Source organism: Panthera uncia, assembly GCF_023721935.1.
Source record: "Panthera uncia isolate 11264 chromosome D3 unlocalized genomic scaffold, Puncia_PCG_1.0 HiC_scaffold_8, whole genome shotgun sequence".
Classification (NCBI taxonomy): domain Eukaryota; kingdom Metazoa; phylum Chordata; class Mammalia; order Carnivora; family Felidae; genus Panthera; species Panthera uncia.
Genome location: NW_026057586.1, coordinates 83,174,008 through 83,193,730, shown reverse-complemented (window position 1 = coordinate 83,193,730; position 19,723 = coordinate 83,174,008). Strand labels below are relative to the sequence as shown.

The 19,723-nt window shown below is 44.1% G+C and overlaps 2 protein-coding genes across 5 annotated transcripts in view; one reads left to right on the top strand and one right to left on the bottom strand.

The window, feature by feature from the left end:
- Positions 1-8,979, top strand: part of ATP2A2 (ATPase sarcoplasmic/endoplasmic reticulum Ca2+ transporting 2) — a 58,152-nt gene extending 49,173 nt beyond the window's left edge. The window contains exons 15-21 of one of the 2 annotated variants that reach the window (XM_049619353.1): positions 721-941; positions 1,357-1,559; positions 3,227-3,312; positions 3,582-3,715; positions 4,335-4,452; positions 4,541-4,661; positions 8,376-8,979. In XM_049619353.1, coding sequence (XP_049475310.1) covers positions 721-941; positions 1,357-1,559; positions 3,227-3,312; positions 3,582-3,715; positions 4,335-4,452; positions 4,541-4,661; positions 8,376-8,389 — 897 coding nt within the window. In that variant the 3' untranslated portion in view covers positions 8,390-8,979. Of the gene's footprint in view, positions 1-720; positions 942-1,356; positions 1,560-3,226; positions 3,313-3,581; positions 3,716-4,334; positions 4,453-4,540; positions 5,546-8,375 lie in introns of those variants that run through there. The other variant, XM_049619352.1, reaches the window with a different exon arrangement.
- The window catches only part of ANAPC7 (anaphase promoting complex subunit 7), a 43,077-nt gene continuing 23,656 nt past the window's right edge, over positions 303-19,723 (bottom strand). The window contains exons 11-12 of one of the 3 annotated variants that reach the window (XR_007455239.1): positions 6,274-14,549; positions 303-3,339 (exon numbers count right to left, since the gene is read on the bottom strand). The gene's annotated coding sequence lies outside the window, so the exon portion shown is untranslated. Of the gene's footprint in view, positions 3,340-6,273; positions 14,550-19,723 lie in introns of those variants that run through there. The other 2 variants (XR_007455240.1, XR_007455241.1) reach the window with 2 other exon arrangements.

Sequence of the window (19,723 nt, the reverse complement as noted above, 5' to 3'; positions counted from 1 at the left end):
CAATCTTTGGATAACCCTACCTGAAATTAGATGTACTGTTGAAGCTTAATGCTTCAAGTTCTTAATGAACTGCTTATTGGTGAGGCATTTCCGGGATTCTTCCCTTTGTGTGATTCTTCACCCAGACAAGTTCACGTTGTGGAGTGTTTGCTTTCTGTTGCTGGTCTGTGAAACTTTTTTAAAAGGTGTTATTTGAAAGAATATATTAACAGGTGTTCTTCCTTCTCTCAAAGGGAACCACTTTTCTGAATTGAATGTTGGGTGTTCAGTAAAAGTTTAAAAAAAAATGGGAGTGATAGCTTTGTATCTGTAGACGATATTTAGTATTTTTCTGATCTTTGTAAATGGCATGTTCTAGTTTCCTAGAATAGTGCACCTATTGTACTTGAGATTTGTCTGTGTGATACATGTGCTTCATCTTTACTGCCGCGTGGGTGGTTTTGTGTTTTGTTTGGTAAAAAAATAATACAGAAGAATTTGAAGTCCCCTTTGTGCCACTTCCCTCCGAAGTCTCTTCGGTAAGCTCATTCACCAGTTGTACGTTTCCCAGGTGAAGTGCATTTTGTGACACCAATTTGTAAAACTGAAAATTCTCTAACTGTGCCCAGAAGCCCAAGGCTCCATTCATTGCCCTTGCTTCAGGACAGTGAAGCCTTTGTCGGGGTGCGTGTGTGAGGTGATGGCAGGTGTGCAGAAACCAGTTCTCGCATTCCCTTTCAGACCGGGGATGGTGTGAATGATGCTCCCGCCCTGAAGAAATCGGAGATTGGCATTGCCATGGGCTCTGGCACGGCAGTGGCTAAAACCGCCTCTGAGATGGTCCTGGCTGACGACAACTTCTCCACCATTGTGGCTGCTGTCGAGGAGGGGCGGGCGATTTACAACAATATGAAGCAGTTTATCCGCTACCTCATCTCTTCGAATGTGGGGGAAGTTGTCTGGTGGGTCCCTGCGAAAGAGCACTTGTAGTCTTTTTTCTAAAATTGGCTTGGGATGACCAGTTTTCCAGATTTGTTCATGTGGCAGCAGCTTTGGTCTTTGTGCAGGAGTCGGGAGGGAGGGCCAGGTGAGAGGAAGGAAGGTAGAGGTTCATTTGGCTCACTGGAGAGCTGTCTTTGGCTGTCTTGGGCGGTGAAGGATACCCTAGAACATAGAAATGAGTTTAACTATGGCCTTCTAACATTTTACTTTAACTCAAAATTAGGTATACTGAGTGTTTGATGATGGCCAAAAAAAGTTATTTCAAGCAGTCATTGTTACTGTCCATTGATTTTGGGAGGAGGAGAGGGTACTAATGCTATTTAAATAGTGGCCAAAAATAATTTGGGGTCTTTCTCTTTCTTTGGGTGGAAACAGTATTTTCCTGACTGCAGCCCTTGGATTTCCTGAGGCTTTAATTCCTGTCCAGCTGCTCTGGGTCAATCTGGTGACAGACGGCCTGCCTGCCACTGCACTGGGGTTTAACCCACCTGATCTGGACATCATGAACAAACCACCCCGGAACCCGAAGGAACCACTGATCAGCGGATGGCTCTTTTTCCGTTACCTAGCTATTGGCTGTGAGTACAGTTTTTTATATTCTTGATTTAAAAAAAATTTTTTTTTAATGTTACTTATTTTTGAAAGAGCATGAGCAGGGGAGGGGCCAAGAGAGAGCGAGACACAGAATCCCAAGCAGGCTCCGGGCTCTCAGCTGCCAGCACAGAGGCCCGACGCGGGGCTTGAACTCACAAGCTGTGAGATCATGACCTGAGCTGAAGTCGGATGCTTAACTGAGAGCCACACAGGCGCCCCTATGTTGTTGATGTTTAAACGTAATCTTCATAAGCCAAGGTTTTGTAAATTCATCCCTTAACACACATTTTTTTCTTCTATCCCCATATTAGGGTAGCAAAAAATGGAGTTCAGTAAACTGTATGTCCAGTTTACAGGAAAGTTAGTCCCTTGTTTTAGCATCCTTATCCCTTGGGCCTTTGTGAATGAGATTTTCAGATTTAATCTAAGGGCAAAGGGATATAGGGGTGAGTCAGGGTCAGGCCTTACATCCCGAAGCTATGAAACTAAGCCCTGCTCCCCCTGAGTAGAGAAGGGTGATGTGCATTGATCTGCAGAGGTTGGTAAACACACAGGAGCCTCGACCACAGGTCATGTTCCTCTACATACATTGTTTCTGTAGACTTCGTGCTCTTGGCCCAGCTGCTGATTCTTGTCCCCCAACTTTAGAAAAGTGAGGCCTACAGAGTTTAAATAACTTCCCTGGGGTTCCATAGGAAGGTGTTTTGGTTTTGTTTTCATAAGTTCGCATGATTTAAAATTCAAAAAGGACACTGGCATAGCGTGAGAAGGTTCTCAGCCAGTCAGTTGCCCTCCAGCATTGGGTTTTTCATGTGCCCTCCCAGAAATAAGTCTAGCAAACAGATCTATTTCATGTATTTATTTTCATAAGTGTTGGTGTGCTGTAAACACCTGTGTGTTGACCCCTGTCTCCGTGTACCTTTCCCTGTTTGCTGGGAGTTGCCACATCGGTGTGTGTAGAGCTGCCTTGTCCCCATGCACCAGCTCTCTCATTCCTGCCCATAGCTGCCGGGTTAGGGGGTGCACCTGTGTCGTGGTGGGGGGTGCTGCTGCATCGGCACCATCTTCACGGTGTCCGGTCCCTTGTTCTCCACTACCCCGTTGCTTTGTAGTAAACTTGTTGAGTTCAGAACTGATAGGTTGGGAGGGAGGGTGGTCCCAGAATCAGCTCTGGGTTTTTGGCATGTTGCCTGTGTTCTGCACTAACTGCTCTGACAGCATTTCCACGTAAAGGTTCTGCAAGGCCTTTGATAGAGCAAATAAGCGTACACCTGGGAGCATCAGTTTCCCTAAAAGTCCTGGGTGCTGTGATCTGAGCCAACACAGCAAGGGCTTACATAGAGTATGTGTGTACCTGCCGCCAGTTAGAGAAGGCATGGCTGTCGTCGAGGTCCCTGCCAGTTGCAGTATTTCCTTTTTCTCATAAACTCTGGAAGAAAAGTTGCCTGGTTTTTCTGTACCAGACACCCCTCTCCTTGCAGAGACCCACCGTCTAGCTGCTTGGGCTGATGTGAGTGAGCAGTTGCTAGTGGCAGCAAAGCTCTCCAGTGCCATCGACAAACCAGGTCTCATCTCTGCGGGGGATTGGCCTGTGAGGCAGAGCCCGCAGTATAAGCTGTGGGCTGCAAACCCTGCCTGTGTCTGTTACCAGGTTACGTTGGCGCTGCTACTGTGGGTGCTGCCGCGTGGTGGTTCATTGCTGCCGACGGGGGTCCGAGGGTGTCCTTCTACCAACTGGTACGTATCCACCTTTCTTTCCTGTACCTTAGAGGCAAAGCATAAGATTGTCCTTGAGTTTTTGTGGTTTTGGTGCCTACCAAATCATCTTAATGCTTAATGCAATAATAAACAGTTGCATCTACGATTATTCTGAAGGACCAGGGCTTCTCTGGTGGATGGATTGAGATCTCCTGTGGGTCTGTGTTCTGAGATTTGCTGTGTCACTGGGGCATGGACCTTGGAAATGGACTTGGCTGATCAGGAACTTGATTGGGTGTTTGTTGCAGAGCCACTTCCTACAGTGTAAAGAAGACAACCCGGACTTTGAAGGAGTGGATTGTGCAATCTTTGAGTCCCCGTACCCGATGACAATGGCGCTGTCTGTTCTAGTAACCATAGAGATGTGTAACGCCCTCAACAGGTCAGTGAGTCCTCCACAGGCTGGGGCGAGAGCTCCCCCAGCCAGGCAGGGCCTAGGGGAACTGTGTGTCCTGCTTGATGGAGGATCTCAGGAAAGCTCCTCCCTCCCAGAAAGAAAAGAGAACAAGCAGCACCGGTTTTAAAAGCTTAAGTCGTCATCACCTCCAGGAAGTAGTGGGAGGGTTTAACCACACGTTCTTTATGAGACAGCAGAGGCCAAAAATAGGGACTTCAGAGCCCCTATACGCCAGTGCCCACAGGGAAGGTGCTTTTGCTCTTTAGCAGTGAGATAAATGGTATCATCCAATTAAGCCCATGACAAAAATGGAAATCCCAAAATAGCATTAAGCATCAAGGGCAATTGAGAGCATCTTGGAGTCCACTGAAATCATCTGTGCCGAAGGAAGCCTAGATTTAAAATTGGAAGTTTGTCCTACATTTGAGCATTCTTCTTTAATTTTGCCACAGTAGAAACTTCACTCAAAAGAATTGGGTCAGTGGGCAATGCCAAGTTAGCCGCTATCCTATTAAAGCATAGCTCCGAATGGTCTTTGTCACTTGTAACAAAGGTGTTTGCCTTTTGGACAGGCATGTGTCATGTCCCTCTCCTTGTTCTGCAGCTTGTCTGAAAACCAGTCTCTGCTGAGGATGCCCCCTTGGGAGAACATCTGGCTCGTGGGCTCCATCTGCCTGTCCATGTCGCTCCATTTCCTCATCCTCTACGTGGAACCTTTGCCAGTAAGCGGTGGTGGGACCAGGACCGAGCTGGGGCCTAAGTGCCTGTCCTGCAAGTTTGGGAACTTGACAAAGCTTCTTTGTATTTCAGCTTATTTTCCAGATCACACCGCTGAACTTGACCCAGTGGCTGATGGTGCTGAAAATCTCCTTGCCTGTGATTCTAATGGATGAGACACTCAAGTTTGTGGCCCGCAACTACCTGGAACCTGGTAAAGAGTGTGTGCAGCCTGCCACCAAATCCTGCTCGTTCTCGGCATGCACCGATGGGATTTCCTGGCCGTTTGTGCTGCTCATAATGCCCCTGGTGATCTGGGTCTATAGCACAGACACTAACTTTAGTGATATGTTCTGGTCTTGACTGACAGTTTTACATAAAGAAGATGTTTAACTTAATCAATTAATTTTTTTATTGTTTAAAGCAACTGTCTATTTCTGCTGAATTTTCACATGAACATACTGGCTGGTGAAGGAGATTTCATACTCTAGATTTTGTTTTGCTTTTTCTGACTCCAGTGGGGCAAGATTTTCCTTTTTTATACACATAATTAAAGTGTCCATTGACATGTACAGAGAACTAACACTATTTTATGCAAATATTTTTTTGTAGATGAAAAAGCATGTACAGTGTTCTGTTTAATACTCATCCTTGTATAAAAAAAATAGTTGAGCCAGCAGACATTGTCAGCAAATTAATTGGCAGCAGATTTTAGGAAATGAATGTGTGTGTTTTTTTTCTAAAACTAAATAGCATGTATTGTGTCTTCTGCATGATCATCTGGATTTAATCTGAGATCACAGTCTAATTTTTATTCATAAGCCAATTTTTCTGCACTGAGCAGAGTACTGCTACCTCAGTCAGTATTTTTTGGTTTGCCACTCCCCTCACCCCCTGTGGCCCCCATTCACTTCCACCCCCACCCCCCACACTCCCAGCCCTGCTCGGCTGCTTCTCCTGTAGGGTTTTGATGGTTCTGTTTACATCAGTCTTAACAAGAGGTATGCCTGTTCTCGCTTGTGCAGAAAACATTGTTCCAGATACAATCGACTGGGTTCATGTCCCCCCACGTAGTTTTTAAGGTTATTTATTTAAATGTCTAATGTATTTTATTGTAACAGACATTGTTTTGCCAACATTGCCTATTTCAGTGGCACTTCACAATCTAGTTTAAAAAGGAAAATAAAACATTTTAAATGGACAGAAAAATAACTGTCTTGTTTTTAACTTTTAAGTGGCTTAGCTTGAACTATCTAACAGCCGTGTCCAATTTTCTCTTAAGTTCTTAGCTCAGAACTTTAGCTTTACTGTGCTCTAGGGAAAGAAAGATCCTGTTCTGCTGCATAGGTAGTTGTAGGAGTTCATGTATATGTACCAGTTGTCATCTGTGACACTTTTTATGCAAGTTTCTGCTGGCCTGTTGTAGCCTGGTGTAGAGAACATAAGGGCGCGTGCGTGCGTGTGTGTGTGTGTGTTTTTGTAAAATCTGTAAATAGCACATGACCAAATGAACATATTGTATAGAACTATTTTTATTTGAATGTGGCACTAACCAACACCATGTTACTATGATAAATGTTTGCGCATGTTCGAGATCAGTCTTACCAACAGTGTGTAAGCCATTAACTGTCCTAACTATGGTGTTTTCCTCCAATGCCTTCCAACATCATCAACTAACGTGAGTATCCCCTGGAATCCAGATGCTTTAGCCTAAAGGTGACTGCCACCGAGTGAGCTAGCTGTGTGACATGAAAAAGCCCCTTGTGTCATGCACTGCTGTGCTCTGTGACAGTCTCTGAGTGCAACAAGTGTACGATGCGTGGTACCTGTGCACACGGGGGCTGGGTTAGCTGACGCGAGGTGTGACATCTATAGGCTCCATGCGCTGCCTTGGTCAGTGGCACAGCCGGATGTCAGGGAGAGCCTGGGGAGAGAGAAGCTCATTTTGCTTTGGTCCAACTTACAGGCTGAGAGAATGCTGCCTTTGCTAATGCCAAGATGAGGACTCTCAAAAACTTGTGGTTCTTTGGTCTTTACTAGCTGCAAGGATTCATCCAAGAACCTTGCTACCTGGTTCATTAAAAAGCAAAAATCTAGTGAAAGCAAATAGTTGAACCAGTCAGTTCGTGCATCCAATAGGTTGGTCTCAAGTAGGCCACCTCTTTTCACCTTCTGGGTCCTATCCTTTGCAGCTGGGACTTGTCTTCTCTCTCTCCAGGGTACGTTAAAGCAGAGTTATTTAGGGCATGGCTCTGCTAGCAACCAGCCTTGTCCGTGAGCCAGGGCAAAGGAGGCCTAAGCAGGAGCTCCCTCCCCATGAGGCCCTGAGTGTTCCTGTGAAGGCTCTGGGGGCCCAGATCTGGGACCAGCCAAAAGATGTGATGTAAAGGCTTCCAGTTTGGGGGAGAGTTGGTGGGAATCATCAAGCGGGGCAGGGTACTGCCAACTTGCAAGGTCCGAGTGTAAGGGGACTGAAGTCCCATCCTAACTGCATGAGGTCTCTGAGAAAGGGAGGTTGGTCGGTTTGGCAGAGCGTGTAACAGGGAAGAGGATGGGTTTTGCCAGTTTTGGCATCATGAGGCCTAAAAAGGACCAAATGCAAGGAGTGTGCCTTGGCTCCAAACCAGAACAGGATGTCTGAGCTTGTTGGGTGGTGTGCTATTCAATGGAAACCAAACTCACCCAATAGCTTTTCCTGACTTGGTTCCTCGAAGTAGTAGCCTTCACAAAAGAAGTTAAATGTTGTTTGCTGCTGTCGGAGAAATGCACAGCTCCAGATCAGCCTGGGCAGGCTGTTGCCTTGTGGTTTCTCAGCTTCAGGCCCATCCAGCCTGGAGGCAGTTTCAGCACCCGCTTCCCTCAGCCTAGGCAGCTAGGAGCATCCCCTTGTGCCCTCTGCTTCAGGCTTTGCCACATCAGCGCCTCCTCAGCAGTTGTACTGTTCTGGACGCATCCAGGGCCTCAGGCCTCCCACAGTGAGGGGCAGGTGCCCAGACCAGACCCATCCTCACCCAGCACCTGCAGGAAATTCCCAGGCGGCCTCTGCTTTTGCCGCCATCAGTACCGGTGTCCTTTTCAGACCTACCAGAACTTGTTCGTGTTCTCACCGATGGGCAGGTAGGCCTTGCACGGCTTCTTGGTTAGGCCTTTGCCTAAAAGATGGCGACGTCATACATCCTCCAGGCGCTCATCTGCACAGTGCAGGTGATACTTTCTAGAGAGAGCTGCGTGAGCTCACAGACAAGCAGGGCGAGTGCCAGCCTCCCCGCAAGCAGCTGCTATCACATCACCCTCAGACAGGGGCCTCAGCTCCCTGAATGTCCTTTAGGCGGCAGACCTTCTGGAATATGAGACCACAGGCATTAGCTCGGGGTCTGTAAAGTGGCTCCCCACTGCCTAGAGCCAGAGGGGTCCGCAGCGCCCATGGGCTAAGTCCGCCAAATCAGCTGTTGCCTTTTTAACATAACCACCAATTTTGTCAAAGCCACCACCGCTCAGCCAGCCACAGGAATGGGGTGGGGAGGAAGGGGAGGTAGAGGCTTCGCACTCAGCCGCACTGCTCGCCTGTGTGTCACCCTCCTTACCGTCCACACTGCTAACCGAGAACTCTTTCCCCTCTTGCCCGTTGCCCTTCCGTGTCTGAAGCAAGAATGTGTCTGCCTGGTGGGGTTCTTCCATGAGCCAGGGTGGCCTTTGCTGTGTAGCCAGGCGACATGAAGGGTTTGTACCAAGCCAGTGCTTCTGGCTGCTGCCTGATGTAGGCAGCACCTCAGGGACAGTTAATCAGAAATGCTGGTCTTGAAATCTTAAAAAAATCAAACTGAACATTCCTTTTCACCATTCCTTGTCACTATTAATCTTAAATGGTTATTCTAACATTTCCTCCCCATATTTCATAAAGCTGATTTCCTCTCTCTTTCCTTTTCAGCAATACTGGAGTAACCGCTTCCTAAACCATTTTGCAGAAATATAAGGGTGTTCGGTTGCGTGCATGTGCGTTTTTAGCAACACATCTACCAGCCCTCTGCATGATTGATGTTGGGGGAAAAAGAAAAGTAGAAAAAAGTCCCCAACTCATTGTGTGTTATGTGGAGGAAACGTGTATTACCAACGGGTTTAGCTTTTAAATCAAAATAATAATTACAAATGTACAATTTAGCTTAATGAATCAGAAAGCCTCTCCAGCGAACTTTGGTTTCTTTGCTGCAAGAAGACTGAGGTTTTGAAACCTTATCTAAGAACTTAGAAGCCATCAGCCAAGTCTCCATATTTCTCTGTGCAAAATGTCATAGCTTATATAAATGTACAATATTCAATTGTAATGCATGCCTTCAGTTGTAAGTAGCTAGATTTCTCTATGGTGTCATTTAAACATGCTACTTTTTAATTGGCTCTGTACAGTTTGCTTATTTATAAATTTATTGAAAACACTGCAGGTGTTGAAAGGTTAAAACGTAGGCCTCCAGTTCATAACTTCAGTTATTTTTTTCGAGTGTGCAAACAGCTATTTTGCACTGTATTAAATGTAACTTATTTAATGAAATCAGAAGCAGTAGACAGATGTTGGTGCAATACAGATATTGTGATGCATTTATCTTAATAAAATGCTAAACGTCAATTTATCACAACGCATGTTTGACTTTAGACTGTAAATAGAGATCAGTTGTTTATTTCTGTGCTGGTATAGCAACAAGCATTGCACAGACATGGTTTCAGGTAAATAAATCTATTCTACGATAAGTTCACAGTGTGGTGCTGAGTGTTCTCATGCAGGAGGGGTGGGTGATATGCACTGAGGGCCTCCAGTCTTGCACCCTGAAGAGTTTTGGCTTCCACTGGGGGAAGGTCTTAGACTTGACTTTCTGGGTAGGAGAGCCAAGTGGTAGGAGGTCTGCTTGTATGACACGAGATCTGCAAAATGGTCTCCCTTCAAGTATGGGGAAAGCCAAATGTGAATGTCTTATTGTTGGGGTTTTCAAAGATAGTTGTCAGCAGCTTGGAGGATGTACCAATGGAGAGATGCTTCTAATACTGTTCAGATGGCAAATGTAAAATCCTACACTTCTGTGAACAGATCAACAAACGCTAGCGTTCACCCATTTGATGGTTACTTAGTGCTCCTCTACCAGGCACAGGGTTGGGGTGGGGTGTTTCTCTAATTTCCTAATTTCCCTAAGATGAGTTGTTTGTTTTTTTTTTTTTTAAGTGTTTTTTGATAGAGAGCAAGCCGGGGAAGGGCAGAGAAAGGGAGAGAGAGAATGCCAAGCAGTCTCCGCACCAATGCCGCCGAGCCTGATACAGTGCCCGAACCACAAACCACGAGATCATGACTTGAGCCAAAACCAAGAGTCAGATGCTTAACCACCCAGGTGCCCCCACCCCCGCAGAGGATTCTTATGTTGTGAAAAACAAAACAAAAACAGGCAAGGATAGATGATACTGTAAACCTAATAATGCAAGTCCTAGCAACTACAGATATGAAGGAAACATTTGATAAAATTTTTCATTTTTTATAAAATAGGCCATAATTGCTGGAAAATAAACCACAAGTACTGACACGACCAGAATTATACTCACCATCCGCTATTGCTAACTAAGCACTGTCTGGATGGTCACTGTAATCCGGCAAGAGAAGGGACAATGCCTAGGAGTGAACAGAAAGCCCCGAGAGTCTTACTAGATCAATGGTAGTATCTTGTTCATAGGAAAGTTTAATAACTCAGGGGGAATGAACATCTTGAGATAGATGATACATAATTCATGGGTTAGTGATAAATACTAGCACACATTTTAGTCAGACTGATTCTAACAAACATGAAGGAAGAAAAAGAACAGCAAGGATGTGCACCAAACCCCTCAAACATTAAAGCTCCAGCCTTTGAATGCTCAATTTGGAAAGGTGGCATTTCAGCTTAGTAGGTTAAGGGTGGGTTATTCATTGTGTCACTGGTCATCTTGAAAAACACAGCTGTATCCCTTGTACTCAGTTGCAAATGGATCAAAAGATCTGAAAAATGAAACTATGCCCCCAAAAGAAAAATAGCTAAATGACATAAGAAAACCTGAATGGCTCATAAATATAAGATGTTCAGCCCCAATGGTGAAATCACAAGGAGCTAGCATTTCATGCCTGGCAGCTGACAAGGTGGCCGTCTTTACCCTGCAGAGCAAATACCCCACAGTGAACTTAGGGATGTCCTCACCATCCAGCCCAGCAGGCCCACTCCCATGCCTACCTCAGAGAATCCCTCCCGTGTGCTTCAAGAGCCACACCAGCATGTTTGTAAAAGCGCTGGAGACAACCTCAGTGACCAACAGCAGGAAAACCAAGAAGTGCCTCTGAGACATGTTCACATCACTCAGCACCAATGAAAATGAGTAAACTGGAACAGCAGATAGTGACAGAAATCTCCCTGCACAGTGGAAACCAAGTGTAGTGTATACAAAGTTCAAAATACGCACTTAGGTGCCACGTATGTGGGTGTACGGTATGCCTGTTTGCATGTCTGGGGTTTTTGAAGAAAACCACACGAAGTACTCAGAACATGGAAGATGAGAAGGCTTTCCATGCATGACAATCCCAGGAGAAAAGGGAAAAACGGACCATGTATAAAGGTAAACATGTGGACCAAGATACACCTCCCTAGAGTTAGGAAAACAGATTTGCTGTGCCTACGACAAAGAGCAAATTCCCTTCACATGACTGGCAAAATTCAAAGGTTGACAGCTACTGGTCTCTCCCTTGCAGCTGGTATCAGGAAACCGTATTTGTGCATATGATGAGCATGTAAACTGGCTCAGTCTTTGGAGGAGGGCAACTTGACGAATGAGATTTTTAAACATCCATACCCTTGGATCAAGTCCTCGCTTCAGTGAAATCCTGCCACGTGTTCACAGAAACAATGTAATCCTGCTGCAGGATTGTGTAGCAAGAAATTGGAAATAGCCTGGATGGCCATCAATAGGCAAAATGTTCAATAAGAACATTAGTGCCATGGAATATTATGCAGCCTTCAAAAAACACGAGGTAGATCTGTGTGAATGAGCAAGGAAAGATGTCCAACAGATGTCTGCCAGTGAAACATGAAAGTACAGAACAGCTTGTATAATACTGTCATTCATTTTTTTAAAAAACAGGAGGAAGTTAACAGGTTCCAGTCATAATGGTTACTGAGAATAACTGATAGTGATACAGATGGCAGATGGTGGGAACCAGTTTTCTCATGTTGGTTACAGATAAGCCAGGGGAGAGGGCTAGAATGATTCATGTGGTAATGAATTACACTTGGAGACACCAGTATAAGATCCTGTTTCACTTGATATTGATATAGATGATCCTGTATAGAAATACTTCCAGTTGTGTGTATATAAGCACATGTACTTCCTCACACCATCAACTGAGAGGGCCGGGAAGCAAGGACACTGCAGCAGCAATGAGCATACTTAGCTTCAGGTTTCTGATATCATTTCTCCAATGAAAGGAATCAGGAATCAAATCTGCTTAGAAAAAAGATGGGAGTCTAGGGCCAGGGCAGAAAATGTACAACACACACCTGGAGAACACTGTAGTGTCAGGAAGTGCAGATGGGCTTAAAAAACAACAACACGTCAATGATCAAAGACGAGGTTGTGTCAAAGGGACAGAGGAACTAACTGAAAACGTTCCGCATGGCCAAAGCTAAAACAATTTCAGCAACAAAATAAAGTAGGACTAGATTATCATCCAAAGTATAAAATAAATACCCATGAGTCTCTAGTGATGTAAGCAGGAGAGACTAGAAATCTCCCATGCAGAAGAAATCCAAGTAGCTTCTGCAGAGAACTCTGCCCTTAGGGAGGCGAACCATAACTCCAGTTCCTTAAGTGTGAGCTATGCACAGTGACCGCGTTCCCTGGAGTACATACAAGTGTGGACGAGGGAGAAGTTAACCCACAGTGGAGAAACCTAACAGACACTACCTCAGCCAAGTGATGTCATTCGAGAGCACGTGCCCTGGATGTGAAGTGAATGGCATTTTACCTGTGGTCTTCCCCCCACCCCACCCCCCAAAAAAACACATAACCTCAGTCTAATCAAAGAGAAAACACCTGACAAATCCCAAAGACAGACTGCAAAATACCTGACCTGTACTCCTTAAAATTGCTGAGATCATCAAAAACAAGGAAAATCTGAGAAACTATCATAGCCAAGAGGAGCCTAAGGACACAGGACAACTGAATAATACAGGATCCTGGATGAGATCCTGGAACAGAAAGAGGCAAAAACTAAAATCTGAATGAACTATGGATCTCAGTTAATAGTAACGTATAAATACTGGTTCATAATATGTAAGTACTGTGACAAATATCATGTAAAATGTTAGTAACAGGGGAAACTGGGTCTGGGTCATATAAGAACCCTCCGTACCATGTGCTCAATTTTTCCATATGTCTATAAATATTCTAAAATAAATAGTTTATTTTAAAAAGCTGAGATAAATATTTTTTTACTCTTTATAGGAGCATCAAAGAACTACAAGAGAGTACAGAACTTCCGGGCCAAAATCTAAGCAGCAGCAAGGAGAATCAGAATATCCAAGGTCTCTTTTCCCCTTGTGGCATCTACCTCTCCAAATAAGCTAAGCTGTGAAAACGAGCAGGGGTTTTGAGAGCTCGCAGAGTAGAAAAGGCAAAGTCAAAATCCAGGGCCCAGCAAAAGTGAGAAGTCTCATAGGACATTAAGCTGTGGCCCCAAAGGGCTAACACCTTAGGATAAAGGCAAACCAGATAATAAACCTGCCCTCCTTCCCCGAAACAAAGGGCTGCAGGCCCTGCTGTGGTACCAAGCAGAACCAGAAAAATACCCACCCCCTAGAAGGGGGTGTAAACACTGGCTATGGAGGATCTGCAGCCTCAAGGCATGACTTTAAAGTCACAGGCAGTATCCCTGAGCCCCAGGCAGAAATAAGTGTAAATCCTCCCTAGAGGAATATGCACCTTGGTTTTATGTCTTGGAAGATCTACGCAACTATTTTACCAAGTGGCCTATAGTAAAAGCTCACCAAATACACAAGGTACCATGAGGGAGAAGCAGCAGGGAGAAACACACACTAGAGACCGACCCAGACTTCACAGATTAGAAATATTAGAGATCAAAAAACACCCCCTGGTTTATTTTGTTTGAAAAGAATAAACCTACTCGACAACCTGCAGGAGACAGGAAATTCTAAAGAAATGAACATATAGCAGATACGAAAATCAAATGGAATCCTAGAAATGAGAAGTACAATCACAGAAATTAAAAACTGCATGGATGGGTGTGGCATCAGAGTAGACACAGCAAAATAACAAATGAAGAGGAAGACATATAAGAAGTTAACCAGGGGCACCTGGGTGTCTCAGTCTGCTAAACATCCAACTCTAGATTTCAGCCCAGGTCATCATCTCATGGTTTGTGAGTTTGAGCCTCAAATCAGGCTCTGCGTGACTGCGTGCAGCCCACTTGGGATTCTCTTTCTCCCTCCCTCTCTCTCTGCCCCTCCCTAACTCACGCACACATGCAAGCCCTCTTTCTTTCTCTCTCTCTCTCTCTCTCTCTCTCTCTCTCTCTCTCTCCTCAAAATAAATGAATAAACTTAAAAAAGAAATTTTAATTAAAAAAATGATTAACCAGAATGCAGCAGAGAAAAAGAAAAAAAGATAGAAAATATAGAAGAAAGATTAAAATACCTGGAAGATAGACTGAAAAGCTGACAAAGTCAAACATACATTTCATCATAGTTTCAAATGACAAAAGTATGAGAAGGGTATTATTTGAAGAGATAATGACTGAGAATTTTCTAGAGCTGATAAAAGACAGCAGCCTACAGATGCAAGAATGCCAACAAATCCCAAACAGGATAAATAAAAAGAAATCCTGCCCCAGACATGGTATATTGAACTGCAGAAAATCTAAGACAAAGAGAAAATCTTAAAAGCAACAGAGTAAAAAAAGAGACATTACCTTTACCTTCACAGGAGGGAGTGACACCGCTGACTTCACAGTATCAGTAGAGGCCAGGAAACTGTGGAAGGACAGCTTCACAGGATGAAAGAAATTACTGGCAACCCCTAGATTCTAAACCTGGAAAAAAAAACATACAGTATTTAAAGAATCAAGGTAAAATAAAGAGCTTTTCAGACAAACAAGAACTGTGCTTCACCCACAGACTCTCACACTAAGGGAATTTCTAGATGGGGGCAGAGGTAATTGCCCTAAGTGACCTGAGGCCTCTGTGACGCAGGACCCACGGAGAAGATACTGGCCAGCTTCAGATGCAGATACACCGGTAAGTATGTTGCTATTCCTCGGGTGAGCAGAAGACAGAGAGAGGCAACACTAACAAATCAACAGAAGGAGAAAATGAAAGAACAAATAGGACAATAGGAGCTGACAGGAAATCCCAAATATAATTCATAACTCTCTACGAATATCCTAGATGCGTTATTTCTGTCACAGCTATTGCTGAAAGAGGGATTTCAGCCTGACCCAGATGTTCCTGTTTTGAAAAACAATCTGTGCCTCTAACGTGATTCCCTGAAGCACCGAAGAGACACAAACCCATCCAGAACTCTGCTAGGAACGTTGGGGAAGCTAAATTGGTTGCTTTTCCACCAAAATTAGTAGAAATTATAAAACACATTTTGTAATTTCAGAAACTACTCAAAATTACTTCATTTAGGACTAAAAATATACAAAATTTAACATTTATTACCTCTTTGGTATTTATAAATCATGACCTGTTAAGAAAGTTTTTTTCCATTGAAAATTGTTTACTTTTTAAATAAACTCTGCTGATGAACTAGCCAACTACAAAAAGGGGAGTGATATACACACAAGCTTTGGCAACTTAAGATTATTTCTAGAAAAATACACAAAAAACTATTGACTGTGGTCACTTCTACAAGAGGAAATTGGGAGAAGAAAGGCAGACTGGGTTAATTTTACCATATGCTTTCTTGAGAATTGTGAATCTAACTTAAAAAATATATTAGAACATCTGATACTAACAATTTTATGGAAAGACAAAGCTAAAAATAGCCAAAACACAACTAAAAATAACATCAGCGGTTCTTGTTCTTCCAAATACCAATCTCTATAAAGTTATAGTAATTAAGATAGTGCAGTGTAGGTGCGGGGATACAAAAATGACTAATGGTACAAAAGGGAGGGCGCAGAGACAGGTGTGCTCCTCCAGGAACACCTGATTTGTAAAACAGCTGGCATCATAGGTTGGTGAGAAAAGTAATTTTGCAGTAACGGATGGTTATGCATGTTTAAACATAAATGAAAAAAAATCAATAAAAATGGATCCCTACCTTACACCATACAAATGGGAGAATAGACTTTTGACCCCGAGATAAGGATTTCTTAAGCATTAGAAAACACAACTATAAAGAAAAAGATTGATAATATTTAACTACATTAAAATGAAGGCCCTCTGTTAATCTGGGGCACTGGGTGGCTCAGTTGGTTGAGCGTCTGGCTCTTGGTTTTGGCTCAGGTCATGATCTCATGGTTTGTGGGTTCAAGCCCTGAGTCAGGCTTTGCACTGACAGCATGGGGCCTGCTTGAGATTCTCTCTCCCTCTCTCTCTGCCCCCCCCACCTCATTCTCTCTCTCTCAAAATGAAGAAATTTATTAAAAAAAAAAAAAAAGATCCTCTGTTAATCCAAAGATACTATAAAAAGAAGGAAAAGGAAAGCCATAAACTGGAAGAAGTTATTTGCCACTCCTATTCTGAGTTATAACTAGAATATATAAAGAACTTCTGTTGAGTAAAAAGAAAACTCAATAGAAAAGTGGGGGGGGGGGTGGAATTTCATGGAAGAGGAAACACAAGTAGTTTGTAAATATATGAAATGGTCAAATTTGTCATAAAACAGAAAACTGTAAATTAAAATCACTGTATCATCTCACACCTACTCTATTGGAAAAAATTGAGGATTGATAATACCAAATTCTGGTGAGGAAGTGGGACAAAGGACTGTGGTTATACCTGTAAATTTATTTCTTGGGATAACAGTGTGACAGTAACTGGTAAAACTGAACATGCACATACTCTGTATCCACCAATTCCACCTCTGGCTTTAGGCCTACAGAAATGTGCGCTTGTGTGCACTAAAAGACACATCCAAGAGTAAAATAGCAGCACTGTTTGAAACAAAAAATTAGGAACTGAAATGTCCATCAATGGAAGAATAAGATGGGAGTGTTACAACCATACATTACATATTAGAACATATTATTTATATTGTCTTATGTAGCAATGAAATTATGTATCACATAGCAACAAAAACTGAATGAGATATCCTACAAAATGCCTGACAGTCCTCAAAATCGTCAAGGTCATCAAAAACAAGGAAAGTCTCAGGAACTTTCACAGCCCGAGAGCCTATGGACACATGGCAACTAAATGAAACATGCTATCCTGGATGGGATCCTGGAACAGAAAAAGGGCATCAGGTAAAAATTAAGAAAATTTGAATAAATTATGGACTTTTATTAACAATAATGTACCAATCCTGGTTCATTAATTATAACCAATGTACCATACCAACATAAGGAGACAATGCACAAGGTATATGGAAACTCTATGTACTAACCACTCAATTTTTCTGTAAATCTAAAACTTTTCTAAAAACAATGTCTATTAATTATACATTAATGAGTTATAGCAGCATTAACATGAATCAATTTTTAAAATAATGTTAAGCAGGGCACTGGGTGGCTCAGTTGGTTGAGCGTCCTACTCTTGGTTTCAGCTCAGGTCATGAGCTCACATCAGGCTCCAGGTCAGGCTCTGAGCTGACAGCTCAGTGCCCACTTGGGATCTCTCTCTCTCTCTCTCTCTCTCTCTCTCTCTCTGCCCCTCCCCTGCTCATGAGTGCCCATTCATGCTCTCTCAAAATAAACAAACATGAAAAAAAAAATGTTAAGCAAAAGATACCATGGAAAAACAGACAGGACTCTATTTACATTAAGTTCAAGAATAAACAAATTTGTTTAGGATAAAAACATGGTAAAACACCTAAGAGTATTATTGTACAGGTGAGAACAATTAGTTCACCACTTGCAGGGTCAGAAAATAAAGGAAGTGTAAAAACAAAATTGAGAATGGTGGTTACCTCTGGCAAGGGGAGCAGGTGGAGGACAGAAGGAGGGAGGGAAAGGGCTGTGATCAGGTCTGAGCGTGCAGGGGGCTTCTGGGATTGTAAAGCGCTCAATTTCTTGTCCTGGGTAGAGTGTACGTGTGTATTTTATCTGTCGTTTTTTAAACACTACATGTTTTCATATACTTCTGTATGTATGCTATACTTCACAAATACACATTTTTATTTTTTATTTTTTAACATTTATTTATTTTTGAGACAGAGAGAGAGAGAGCATGAACAGGGGAGGGTCAGAGAAAGAGGGAGACACAGAATCTGAAACAGGCTCCAGGCTCCGAGCGGTCAGCACAGAGCCCGACGCGGGGCTCGAACCCACGGACCGCGAGATCATGACCTGAGCCGAAGTCGGACGCTTAACCGACTGAGCCACCCAGGCGCCCCACAAATACACATTTTTATTAAAAAATAAAATAAAATAATTACCTTTCTGGTCCCCTGGGCAGGCTCTGGGCCCTGATACCCACACCAGGCTGTTCTCCTGGACCTCCTTAGGGGGTCTGTCTCCAAATGGCCCTGATTCAAGGTGGCTCCCCTTGGATTCCCCTAAAGGTGAATGCATTACTGGCTTGAGTATATGCCCACTGTTCTGGAAAAAGCTCCAGATTGGAAGCAGGGGAGGTCATCTCTGTCCCTTCCCATCACATAGCACCAGGCTCAGCAAAGCAGCAGCACAGGAGTGGGAAGTGGCCTGGGCCTGCGAGGATGTTGGGTATCAGCTTGTTTCAGCTCCATAAGGATGAGGCTTCAGTCTGGGCACCACCCAGTCTAGAGGGCACAGGCCTCTCTCAGGACAGATATCTGCTTGATGCCACTCCATTCAATTCCTGGACAAAGGCCCCAGTGCCTCAGGGGATTGACATGGGAGACAGCCGGTGGTGGGACAAGCAGGCTGAGGTCATGGATGGAAGATGATCCCGCAGAACTAAATCTGTCACTGAGAGGGGCTCAGGGCAAATCTGTTAATTTAGCACCAAAAGAGGTCCAACCTGCGGGCCAGAGGGCAAGGCCCATGTCCACAAGGACACTGATCCCCAGTTTAGCTCTTGGAGGCTGTTGCCCTCCCAGATGCTCCACCCAGGCCTTGAGTGCTGACATCCCTGCCACAAATCCCCCCACACCCAACAACAGGGAGACAGAATCAGACACCCTGAGTTCTCTTCCAAAGGAACATGGAGGCACAGAGAGGCTAAGAGGGCTACCCATAGCCACATTGCTAGTGACAGATCATGGACCTGAGGCTCCCACCTAGTGATGTAGAGGCCCTCCCTCCAAGAGGCTCAGCCCTCCACTGGGGAGAGTGGGAATCCTTCAGTGGGGCACTGAAGGAAGGATGGGGACTCAGGACACAAGTAGCCAGCAAATACCCCCTCCCACACACACAATAAACCTCATCAGAGTCTTCTTCAGCCCTAAAGCAAGCTAGATCTGACTTCAATCCAGGAAAACACTCCCCAGCCTAGAGCCAGGAAGGGCTATCCTGTGGGGGAAGAGGCCCCAAATCCCAAAGGCCCAAGAAAGCAAAGGCAGACGCCTTGACAGACATCACCAGAGTCCACTACAAGATCTCAACTCCAGCGAGGGGAAGCAAGGTGGCAGTTTCAGAGACCAGGGAGCTAACCTGAAGCCAATAAATGGACTGACCCCCTGGAAGGACTGGGATGGCCAGAGGACACCATAGGGCCAGCCTTGGCTTACAGATTCACTGAACAGAGACAGGACCAGCCAACCAGACCCCTTAAAAATTCCAAAAGATTATACACTATCACTCCGACATCCCCCTCCTGGAAATTTACCCAAAGAAGGAAAAAGCTGTGAGCACAAAGGAGGTCACCAGAGGATTGTTTATAAAGAGACAGACACTGGAAGATTTAAGTGACCAACATGATGATGTTGCCCTTGACTGTCTGGCAATCTTTAAATGCAGCAAGGCTGAGGACCTTAGTCCATTTTCTCTTTATACCTCAGGGGCATAATGTTAAGATGTCCTAACATAAGCAAAGGGCTTGCCTTGTGGCCTGGCCCAGATGATCACTCAAATACAGTTCAAACAAGTAAAAATGATGGGAGTATGTATCACATCTAAGA